General features: G+C 39.6%; 1 protein-coding gene across 5 annotated transcripts in view; it reads right to left on the bottom strand.

Annotated features, from left to right (window-relative positions):
• The window catches only part of ST3GAL3 (ST3 beta-galactoside alpha-2,3-sialyltransferase 3), a 169386-nt gene that overhangs the window by 118750 nt on the left and 37750 nt on the right, over positions 1-12886 (bottom strand). For 2 of the 5 annotated variants that reach the window (XM_058030422.1, XM_058030421.1), the window contains exons 3-5: positions 10951-10998; positions 9044-9178; positions 1828-1870 (exon numbers count right to left, since the gene is read on the bottom strand). In XM_058030422.1, coding sequence (XP_057886405.1) covers positions 1828-1870; positions 9044-9178; positions 10951-10998 — 226 coding nt within the window. The remainder of the gene's footprint in view (positions 1-1827; positions 1871-9043; positions 9179-10950; positions 10999-12886) is intronic. The other 3 variants (XM_058030424.1, XM_058030423.1, XM_058030425.1) reach the window with 3 other exon arrangements.

Raw genomic sequence — 12886 nt, 5'->3', positions numbered from 1 at the left:
GACTTTGAAAAATAAACATGCATATTTAGAATATATATTTTTAAGTAGTCAACAAAATATTTTTTTAATCAAACCAATGGAAAGTTTATAAAGGCTAGGTTTTAAGAAAATAAATCAGTGCTCTGGAAGCCCTCTAGCAGGTAAAAACCTCACTTGGCCTCATGCTGAAAAATAAGAAAAAGCAGACTGTGCCTTGGAGTGCTGTAATCAAACAGGTAAGTCAGCAAAGAAGGGGGAAAAGAATGGAACAGAGGCCTGAGGGGAAGGAAGACTCAAGGAATTTGCTAAAAGCACAATGAAAAGGACAGTGCAAGCAGAAGGAGAAGGAAGAGGAAGACTGAAGCAGTGGTTTGGATGCAGCCCAGACTGGGATGACAACTGTGTGTGGACAGTCAATGGGCGTGTTCAATAAATTGGACATTACAAAATACACAGAAATAGCCTGGAAAAAACAATCAGTCTAGTTAAAAAGCTAAAAAAATTTCCCCTCTCCAACACCCAGACATTCACTCAAAGGTTACTTTACCCACTTCACAATTTTGGATTTGTCTTTTTGCTTTGACTTCTACATGTATAAATTGAAGGTAATGTATCATGTGAATCTCATCTATGGGTACACACACTATTGTTCCTGAATCACTAGGATGTCCCAACACAGAAAATTTAACAAAGAAAATGGGTAAATATGCCACCAGCATGGGTTCCAGACAGCATGCAACAAAACTGTGTAGAACACTACATTGAATGAGAGCAGAAAGAAACCTTGAACTATTCATGCAGTCAACACTATCCTTCCTGACCACTGAACAAGATAGAGAACCTTTGGAGGAAAATTAATAAACAAATAATCAACATTCCTTCTTTCTCATATGCATTCTGCAATCTTTTTGCCATATGTTACTATAACTGAGTTTATGTACCCAGCTGCATCTGCAAGAGAAGTTCCTACTTAGAAACTTTCTCATCTCCTGCAAGCAGCAATTCCCAACACACTCAGGATGCTTTTATTCCATTATGGAAGCTCACAGGCTGCTCATGATTATTAAACTAAATTGTTTCACCTATAGGTACAATGATATTTTCAAAACATTAAGAATGGGGTTCATATTGACATGACATGCTGCGCAGGGGATGATTCTCAAGTCATTCAAAGCCACGAGATTGGTTCTGGGCCCTTTTAAGTAAAAGGCTTTTAGCAGCGTTTTTGCTCCCAATACCAAAAAATTCCGTCAGGTTGCTGACCCCAGAAACAGGGTGGCTGCTGACCCCTAGTGTTCGGCAACCCAGGCTCAATTCGACTGATTTAAGGCAAAAAGCACGAGAAGCATCTTCATCCTTCAGCACTGCAGCGTCCCTCTGACATAGCAAGAGGTCCCCGCCTTGAGCTGAGGTTCCTTCCGCTCTATTTCATCAACAAAAATAGTAATATCCATTTTGAAAGGAACAAGTAGGAAATAAATATAAACTCCTAAGCATCCCAGGAAATTGGAGATTCCCATTTCTTCTGCTTTCACATCTGTAATTCATTTTTCATTTGGAAGGTTAAGAAAAGGCTATCTAGAGCAGACTGACAGTCGTGGCTTCAAGTGGGTATTTATAGACTCTTGATCAGTTATTAAGGAATTAATGACAGTGAACCACAACCCAAGCTGGCCTGCAAAGCCTAGTGCAAGGAAAGGAGTTGTAATTGCCAGGTTGCTGCAGGACTTGGCTGTCCCAGGAAGAAATGCAGAATTTAGTGAGCCAGCTGCCCAGGTGACATAAAAGTTGCTTACAACATAAAGCTGTAACTAAAGAAATGAAGAAGAATCCTACTGTTCTACTTACAATTTTGAGTCCAGGTTCAGGAGAAAGCCCAGTTTGTCATATTCTGGAAAACAAAAGCAAAGGACACAATATCATAAAAGCTGCATGAGTCTCCCCTGCAAAAGGCACCAAAACTGAACAGCAGCAAGTCCTTATAGCAGCTGTTAACAGATTATTGTTACTCCAAAGTATTCCTAAATTGACATTTCTCAGTCTCCAGGAAATACCATAGCAAGAGAACACATGGGTAACCATTAATTCAGAAATCACTAGAATTAAGCAAGCTATCCAGAGTGATAAAAAGTATTACTGAAACCACTTAGGCAGTGATAAACAAAGCTTTCCTGCTTGCTGTACAAATAATCTTGACACTAAACTGTATGAAAAACATTCCTCCTAAGTTCTGATATGTAGAGCTTTGAAATTTTTCTTCATTCCTTGTCCATTCCAACCCACAACTTCATAATCAAGCAGCTCTTCTTCAAGAGAAAGGTTTTTGCCACTCACAGTGGCAAAAATGCTTAAAATTCAGGTGTTTTCAGTATAAAACTGCAAAGTCAGTTTATGCCATGAACAGGGGACAGCTACAGAAACAAAATCACTCAGAATATATGCAACTCATGTACAAAATACAGCATCCCTGAATATTTTGTGATCTTGTAAATCAAACACTGGATACAAAAATTAAAACCATTAGAATTCACATGAGATACACAAGGAAAAGGTGCAGTGCTGGGTTCAACTCAGGGGTCTCCTCACACTGAGGACCCCTGGGTCTCACAGCTACACAATAAAAAAAATACAGAGAAGTAAAAGATAACCCAATCAGAGATTAAAAGAAACAACAAGAAAAAAATTCTCACAAGCTTTTAGAAAGACCTCATTGAAAATACAAGATTACTTTTCTCATGAGACACCCCTAGGATTTCTGGTGCAGTAGTTTACCACTGAAGGTCACAAGCTTTTCACTCTCATTTACCAGCAGAACAGCCAAGCCTAAACATGTACCTCAGACACAATGATTGCAGCAGACAGGCCAATGTAAACTATGCCATTGGTTTCAATCCCATTAAGGTTTAATTCCTGAGCCAAAGGAAGTATTCTATTTGACATCACTTAGGTAACAGAAGCTGCAGAACACGTGCACGCTTGATATTGGCACACAGTGTCTGTTCCCTGCCAGCACCCGAGTGCCACCCACCATCCCCACTCCACCTGTGCATCTCTCCCTACTCTTCACATACTGACAGTTCTGTTTCCCCCATGTGCTGCTTTCTTCATAATTTCTTCCCAGTTTATTCCTCCCACAAGAAATTATGTCCTGTACAACCTCACCTCCTCCACCAGCAGGACTGTGCATAGGAAGGTATCCATTCCATAAAAAGAAACATGCCTTCAATTTTTATTAACCCTTCTGACTCCCAAAACTAACATCTGTACTAAGCAAAAAACCACAAAGAATTTTTTTAATAACTCTTTTTTTAAAACCATCTATAGCCACTGACCCATCTGTCATCAGTCTTATCTCATTCAAACCAACATTGCCTTCTTCCCAACAAGAAATACAAAAAGAGGAAATGCAATAAGAGATACATAACCTCATAACTACAACAACATCCTGGATTTTCTATTAACTCAGCACTTCATCAGCTTTGCAACCAAAGATATGAGCTAAACACTAAGGACAGATCTCCACTGCAATGTTTCACAAGATTTATCTTCTGTTTGTCACAACTGTTTCACCTTCCCTAGGATTTAAGTTTTCATGTTCACTGAAATTACCTTGCACTACCTTGCAACAGGCACTTCCAAAAACAAGTATTACAAAACAAAACAACATTTCTGGTTTCAAGCCAGATGCAGGGGTATGTTCTTGATTTTCACTAGGGTGTAAGTACAGTTTCAGGCTGTAACATCAAACCAGGAAGCATCCATGCCCCTTCCTCTTGTTGGCAGGTGAGATGTGCAAGCTACTGCAGGCAAAGAAATGCTGCCCTCACCATGGGCCATCTCACCCTCATGGGCACTTTTAGAAGTCAGCATTACTATTAGCTTAGAAATCAATCTCTATCACATGCTGTTTCCCCAGGAAAGACACTAGGACACTCCAAAATTACAGATTCAAAGTTATCTTCCTTTTTAGTAAAATTGGAGTCTTGTTGCAGACTTCCAGTGTCATTTAGCTGTATCACTACAAATACAGGGGCCAAAAGTCTGCCCACATGCTGGCTGGAAGTGGCCTGGATTCACAAAAGACAGATAAAGTCCCAAATATCTGAAGAAAGTCAAACACACAGAGCCAAGCTGCAGGAAAAGGCAATCCTTGTCTGGAGTTATGTGTCTAAATTAAAACAAGATGAAACACAGATCCACACAATCAAAGTACAACTGAATCTAAAATACAGTTTGGTCAGGGTGTGACAATTACAGGAGAGGAACTGAACTGATCACACAGTTCACAGCTCAAGAAAGGGGCAGTCCCATTCCTAGCTTTTCCTCCATCGAAAATAGAGGTGGCAATAGCCTGCCTTGGCACTCATGCCACCTCTCTGTGACCTTACAGGTTGCTTCCTCCTCCCATAACCTTAGTTTAAAGCCTTACTCACCAAGTTAAGCCCTTGATATACAGAAATATTTCTCCACTTTTTCATGTAGTGGAATAAAGAAGTGCTGGAATATTAGAGAAAATAGAACAAAATAATCAGAGAGAATAAGGTAAAAAGACTTCTCCACCAAAAATCAGCTTGGACCAGCTGGCCATGTTAAGTGTGGTTTGATGTTGGCCTCCACCAACATCATCAGGATGATCCTCCCCCAGCACCCAAATCATTAGGGGTCTCTGCACTGAAGGACAATGCAGAGCCACTCACAGGTACGGTCTGGAGAACTCCCTTCACATTTAAGCGTGCTGGTAGGTCTGATCCAGCCCAGGCCATGTCTGACCCACCAATTTCCATACCAAACACTTCTATGGCTCTGTGGCACAGGATCTGCTTTTAAAGCAAAAGATGAGTAAAGGTAATAAAGAACTTAGTTTGCATCCCCTGGAAGAACATCATGGAATAATCTGAACAAGACTTCATATTATCAGCCCACAGAAGACTGAAAGGCCCATGGAGGATAAAAGTAACATTAGAAGAGCACAAGTCATTCTAAAGATCACAATCACCTGTGCTAAGGACCTACAGATCTCAGTTGACAATGTGGTACAGCAGTGCACAGAAGCAGAGAAGTGAACAAACACGGAAAATGAAGTTTCATCATGCACCATCTTGCATCATAAGAACAAGAGGTCATCTTAGGTCAAAACCAAAATGCATTTCTACATTTCCAGGAAGATCAGAACTGAATAAGGATCTAAGAACTGACAACTATTTCATAATAAAGCATGTAATTGGGATTACATGAACAGAAATAGAGCCAAGCATAGCAATTTCTATAAATTATGCAAATCCTGTGCCAAATTCAATGTTGGCATTAGCATGGAAATTCCTCCAAAGAATCCAACAGAAATCCAGCTACCAGGCTGCAAGTGAGAGATGCATTGTCTCATGTCTGAAAACTCCATGCAGACCACCCAGGAAGCCATAAAGTCTAGTGTACAGTATCTAGCAAGTATTCAAGTTGCCTCTTGCATCTGCAGCCAATATAGCTATAAAGAAGCAGAAATACAAAATTAAATTTTTTTTAAAAAGACAGGCTATATGCAGTTCTAGCTCTGTGTTTAACTGCTAATTGCAAGTACAGGAGGGAAGGCAGAAGATTCAATTTCGCTCTTTTATTCAAAATGTTTGTGTTTGTCAAAGAAATCAGTATGATTCTCAAGAGACAGAGGTCCTATCAAGGATGCTCAGACCACCCTGATATATTTCATCCTGTCCAGTGCAGTTTGGTCTCTGCAGAACTGAGGATCTATATGAGCCAAGCCCTGGTCACTATTCACATGCAAGTTCTACATCTGCAGTAAAGGCCACAAGTAAAATAATTTATTCTGCAATGAAAAAGGCCAAACACATCACATTCACCTTGGACTAAGAAAACACATATGGACAGTTATAAAAGTTCACCAATGTAAAATAATTCTGCTAGAACTCGAGAGACAAGAAAGAATTAATGAAAAAAAAGTCATGTTAAATGGATCAACTGAAAAGGACAAAAGAAAGCTTTTATTGCAAGGTTAAAAAAATAGCAGCCAGGACTACTGAGTAACAATCAAAGTACTGGATAAACAAAGACTTAATGTTACATCCTTTCCATAGGATTTTCCCTTTAACCTCTTCAGTGATGGAATTTACTGGTGAAAACATTATCTTCTATTTAAATAACCAGGGAATAAAAAAGACTGCAAAGGCAAGTTCAGGAGTGGTACAGCTGAGGCCACCCGAGCTTCTCAGCCCAGCCCTGCATGGACTGCATATAGGTCTATGCTTCAGTTTCTTCCTCACCCCCACTCATGCTTTTGCATATGCATTTATCAACCTTTTTCTGCAGGTTGCCAAGTGACATCAAGAAAAACACCAAGGAAACTGCTAAGACAAAGCCCAGTCCCTGGTGCCTTTCCCTGCTCTGTAACAATCACAGAAGGAGCAGAAGTGCTCAGCCCTTGCAGCCTAGCACCAGAAGCTTACCTCACCAGTCTACATCTGCACATCCTAATAAAACTATAGCTACCTCCAATGATAGAAAAGCAACTAACTGCTTTAAGCTGAATTTAGGAAAGACTACAATAGGAAGATGAAATATTTCCTCCTTTGATATGCATATGCCCTTTCACTTTTCCCAGGAAGTCATCTGTTTCAAGACAGATTACAGACTTTGCTAAACATTTACTGCCATGAGTCCACTTGGCAAATGGAGTTAATGCTGCCCTACTGAGTTTCCCAACATACTCTTTATTCTATGAAATTTATCGTATTTCCTAATAAAAGTCAAGAACAATATTAACAAACTAGTAATCTATATTGGCTTTTAGTGACTTACAAGATGTGCTGATTTGATGCAGAGATGTCATATGAGAGAGAAAAATCACACTGAAATACTCTTAATTTGAGGCATTCATTAAGCCACTTCTTGACATTTGCACCTCAAATCATTCACAGCTGTATTTTCAACTGGAGGAATAGAGCATTAATAAGAAGACAGATGATGATACTGAACACACTGGCAAAGTCACATAAGGACTATGAAACTGCTTCATGACAGTCACTGGCAAAGATTCAAACAGCTCCCACAGTCTACACTCAGAAAAATAAAGAATGAAGTAGAACTTCATTAATCAAAAATGAAAAGGAAAAAGCATTTCTGCAGAAAAAAAACACTAAGCCATCAGAGAGAATACATGTATTTCCCTTTTTTCTTTCAGCCTTACAGGAATGGAGAAATATACAGCACAGTAATTTCATCTCTCCTTTCACATCATTATCACATAGTGCTAAGAAAGAAACACAATTTGGGTGAAAAACCCCAACACTCTAGATCCACATCAGCTCCAAACATTAATTAAAGTTGCTTTCCTCAAACTAAGAATGCCTAAAGTTAATTACCACTGACCTGAAAATCCAGGAAATATCAGAGTGTGCAACTGTAGACATTTGTACTATCAGAGTATCATTGAGAAATCAAATAAACAGCATGGAATCTTCTGCAAGTCACCAATGTTTCTCTCCTATGCTAGGAATCTATCACTACCCTATAGATTTGATGCCTCATTCAGTTGCATTTCTATTCCTGGCCTCCATCCATACCACTGTCTATCTAAAATGTAGGCAAGCAGTCACCAAATTCACTCTACAGCTGTATTTGGTAGGACAGACACAGGGTTATTCTCATCCTTCACACAATGGTTATCTGAGCATCTTCAGCAGCTGAATGGAACAGAGAAAGTTTCCTTCATAGTTCTCACAGCTTTTCCCAAAATGGTTTAAGGACTTTGACTTAAGGAATCACTAAGAGCAGACTCCAAAAGAAGCACAGATTTAAATTCTCAGATGATTACTCCACTGTCAGTGTGAACTCAGCATTTGGAAGCATGGTCTTACATGTGGGCTGTCACAAGCACGTGAGCTGCAGCAGACAGCTACTCTAAACCAAAGTCTGGAAATCCAGAAGAGTTAATACATGCAAACAATTTGAGCAAGACCTAGATAACACTTGCTTGCTCCTAATGTTAGAACTAGCACCTTTTAAGCCTGCAAGTGAGAACATCTGCAATGAATCAGTGGTCAGTACTGCAATCAAACACATCTGATAAGAGCATAAGCCTACAGCCCAAAGGTATTCAGTATTTTCAGCAAGCTCAGAAGCATCTGGGAAACTTGCACATCCAGTGCACTCCTATCCAAGGCTTAGAGAAGAAAAATTTAGCTTGCTGTTAGACACAGGAGGTAGGAAAAGGTCTTGAACAAAAATAGCAGGGGTATAAATCTAACTTTCAAGGTCCAATGTTTGATTTGGTAGCAACAAAGTAAAACAAAGTAACTAGAGAGAAAAGAAAAAAATAAAAGAAGCACTAGCTGTCTATGGCAAGTGAATGAAATCTAGGACTCCTCAAAAACCCTGTGTCCTGATTGTTTCCCCAACCTCAGAGCATGACACCCTTCTTTCTGAAATGGTTTCAGCTGAAACTCTGGCCTAGACATAACATCAAACACTTATCTCAGCTGCTCAAGCTTTATCTTTTAAGGGAACAGACAGCCATGAAGAGAATTACAAAAACATCTGGACTTGGGAAGGCTGGACCACAGCATGAACCTCATAGTTCAGTCTCACTCAAAACACATTTGGCTCACATACCCTCTACCCAATAATCTCCTATGAAGCTCCATAGCTTTAAAGCTCCATAGACATATGAGCTTCTGAACACTCAGTTCAGAAAGTTTATCCAGAAAAACCTAGACAGTGTCATTAATCTGAGTTGCATAAGGACAGATTTCCAGCTTTTCTGAAAACTGAGACTTGCATGTGGGACAAAGTGAAGAGGAAAGCCAAGATAAGGACAAACAGCCAATTCAAGTATGATACAGAAGCTGCAACAAGACATTGCCCTTCACATGGCATGACTAACAGGTACTAAAAAGCACTTCTAAGGTGTTTAATATGCAAATATAAGTACCAGTTTTAAGCAGCATGAAATCTTAACAGGGAGACTATTATTCTCAGCTGGTTTTGACTAATAAAGAAAAAGGTATATGTAATTTTATGTTTCAAAGCATATAACTTTAGCTGAAACATCACCTACTGGGAATGGCTGGGCCTGGAGCTGCCATGGTTTCTGTGGGTTCTTTCTGGGCTCTGTCTTTTCCTGGGTCTGCAGCAAGGTGAGATGGGATGGACAGCGGAAGCACAATAGCCACAGTTTTTCTCTCTCTCCTTCCTGTTCAACAAGGAAAGCTATCCCTCAGTTGGACAGATATCACACATCTTGACATCTTATTAAACATACCAGTTCAGAGCAAGGTGAACCTTGCAGCACAGTAAGTGCAAAGTACTAAACACAAGAGCAATAAACATACAGCTTTCTCGGGCATTTCTGAGCCTCCTTTCTCAAATATATGAGTTTTCTTCACATTTCTTCAATGAAGGAAGTCAGTCTTGCTGCAGTGAAAGGGTTTACAAAAGGTCAAATCTTACTGTCTCAATTCCTAACTAAACCAAGCTTGAGTTGTAAAATGCAAGCAGAACAAAGATCAGTGCTTTTAAATCAGACCCAGGCAGTCCAATGGCTTGCATGAGCCTGTCTCCCACCCTCCATATTAACAGAACTCCAAAAGACACAGAGCAGTTGAACTGTTTTTAATCACTAAGTTTACTTTCCTATTGGTGAAAATATTTATGGTTAACTCCACAGATACAAAATCTGTGGTTAAAATTCAAGGAAGGATATCTCAAACCTATGCAACTTCCTCTCTACTTCTGCAGGCTGAAGAGACCACTACCCAATACAGGAGACAGGCAACAACACACTTCAGTTATGACACATTAATTAGTAAGAGAGAATTAATAGAGGATTTCTTCCCCCCATATACACAACAACATATCCATTTGGCACTCTAGAGATACTCCCACACCAGATCATGCACTAAGATTAGATCTATTTCCAGATACAAGTTTTAGAGGAGATATAGGGAGAGCAGAAAAAGTTTGAGGTGTTCTAAACAAAGTAAGTTACTACCACTAGTTGAGGGGTTAGTAAATCAGATGTGTGTTCAAGCTTCAATGTTAGTGTCAGGCAGCAGGCTCTCTTTCAAAGTGTGCAGGCAGAAGACAGGTGCTATGTTGGAAGGCAGCATGTTCCCCCTATCAACCTAAGAGGAAAGGCTGGCAAGCAAGATTAAAAAAATCCAAGCAAAGGTTTTGTCTTTTGTGGAAGACAATAAATATCCCCATCTTTTAAGTGTTAAGGGGTTTAAAGTTATAGGAGCAATTCTTAGTCTTTCCCTTGTACTTCATATATCCTTATATACACACTTTAAACTGAATTTCATCAAGTATCATGCTCACTGTGGCGTGTCTTGGCTGCAGCTTGCACATTATACACAGCCAAATGGAGAGTTACTGATCTAGTAAAGTGCTCCCAGTACAAAAGAATTTTTAATTTCTGGTTCAGTTTCATTGTAGGTCATGCTTAGGTTCCAAACAAAATGAGATTGGGAAGGATTTGCCCTGGGGTTCAATAATGCTGGTCAATCTCCACCCAAAAAAAAAGTTTCCAGCCCTATTGGTTTAGTTACGACTCCTTCGTCTTCTCCTTCCTGGAAGCATTCCTCATGTCTTTCCCCAAATAACTCAACTGTTTGTTTAGCTGGGAAACTATCCTAGTAGCATGAAACAGTTTTTCTTCAGCTGGTAGGTGACATCATCTTAATGCCTTTCACATGAGAAGAGGAGCACAAACTGCATCATCAACACATGTCCAGGTCGTTTCCTCGCTGGGTAAGGGAAGAGTCCCGCAGGTTAATCCTTGTGTCCTACTAAGGCTCTAAAAACTCCCACTGCACTTGGGAAAGGATCTATTTACCCTTTGGCTAGATGGTTGATTCCCACAGAAGCCTGACTCAGTGTCCTGCCTCCCAACATGGCTACCATGTCCAGTTAAGTAGAAGCCTTGTCATGAGGTGGGAGATAGAGAAGAAGGCAATGTTGTACCTGAGCCTATTGTATGTCCAACGGAGTCAAAGGAAAGAACCACTGAATCTGTAACACAAGAGTACAAGTTCATTTTCCCGTTTTTTTCAGCAGCATTTCTTGCTGTAACATTTTTTTTGTTCTTTTGCTTAAGAATTCCTTGTGCTCCCTTCTGCCAGGAAGCAGAACAACTTCTTCACCAACCAGAAAGAAAACAGGCACCTAGCAAAGGCAGAACAACGCAGTATGCAGTAAATCACAGTGCTGTTAACCAATGAAGTAGCCACTATTCATTGAAAATAAATTAATTTTATGTCTAATAAGCTTGGTCAACTGAATCATAACATGCTTTGACTGCTGGCCCAGAGAGTTTTTTCTTATCAAATGTATTCCCAATATTTTGTCCTCACTTAGAGGACTCACCTGTTATGATCAGTTCTTCCCTGACACGGTTTGCTAAGCCAAGAACTTTTGTGCTCCTTGCACTCCATGCTCACCATGTTTCCCACATCTTTACTCACAGTAGTGGCTTCCAACTCAATGCATTTCAATTTATCAATATTTTTCACCTTTGTACTATATGCAACACATGTGTCAAGCATCAAGAAAATATAACCTCTGTACTTGATACCCTTCTATTTTTCTATCTGGGAATCACAACAAAGCTTTTATCCATGACTGCAGTGGCAATTCTTGCTCACCAGTTAATGCCTGACACTTAGTCACTGTTTCATATGATGGGGCACCCTTTGCTTCAACTCTGGTTTAAAGACTAGAGTTTTTCTATATGCAACTTGACATTTGGCCATAGAAACCCTTAGTGCCTGCTTGCACTCAGCTTACCCCATGATCCAGACCCCTCTATAAGTCATTCATTTTCCTCACATAGGACCCTTCCAACCTAGAATTTGTTTGCAAAATTATCAGTAATGATTTGATAATCTGTTCCAAGTGGAGTTGCATTATGTTATGCTCAATAATGGGACTTTCCCCCAGCTTTATGCTTATTTGAGACAAACCAGGATTGACTTTGGCAGTAAGCCTCCTGGTTTCCCATCTATTTTCATGGAAGTCCTATAATGAAGGAGAAAGATGACCAAATCCTATTTCCCTAACAATGGAGCAAAATAGGGCCCAGAACTTAGAAAAAATTTGCCAACAGGCAAAACACAGAAAAGAACAAACCAGCACAATAGGATTAATAATTTTATGGCCTGAGAAGCTTTAAACTGACACAGCAATAGCTGAACTGCCTTTCATCTTCATCTAAACAAATGGTCTAAATCCTTTATCTTTGTCACTCATGTTTCAGATGTGTGATCAACTCACCACACATCCTTTGCAGCACCACAAAGGCTGCCAAGGTGCAAGCCCTCAGTGCAAGGCAAAAAGCTCAAGCACAAGAAGACTTAGCCTGCTGAAGAGCTTAGCCTCCTGCTGCACCACTTGAAATTTAGGCAGGCTACAATCACAGGCAGTTACCATATTAGAGCTGAAAATAACTTGACAGGACTGAGCCCTTGGCTTCTCTATATTTTACATTATCCTGGTGCTTATGTTCCAACTCTTAAAAATGCAATAAGAAACTGCTAATTTTCAAAATAAACACTGATGTTTTAATAAAGAACTGTTAATTTGACTGGGTTCAAAAGAATTTAGAAAAAGGAGGTCTGTGCTGTCATGGATCCAGCACTATGGTAGTAACGTTAAAAAAATTAAAAAGAAGATATTGCTAGTCTCAAAACTTACTCCAACAAAAATAAAAATCCATCTGGACTTAACAACTGTATTTCCTCTTTTGGGAATAAAATTCAGACATCATTATATTATTCTAAATAGCAAGGAGTTTAATTCATTTTAACTGCATTAACTTCATTTGTCATCAATTTTAAAGTATCTGTGTGGGGTTCTACTTTTAAAAAACTGTTGAGATTTTTATCAACATAAAGTACTGCTT

This window comes from Melospiza georgiana, chromosome 9 (assembly GCF_028018845.1).
Source record: "Melospiza georgiana isolate bMelGeo1 chromosome 9, bMelGeo1.pri, whole genome shotgun sequence".
In the NCBI taxonomy this organism is placed as follows: Eukaryota; Metazoa; Chordata; class Aves; order Passeriformes; family Passerellidae; genus Melospiza; species Melospiza georgiana.
This window is presented reverse-complemented; position numbering and strand designations above follow the sequence as displayed.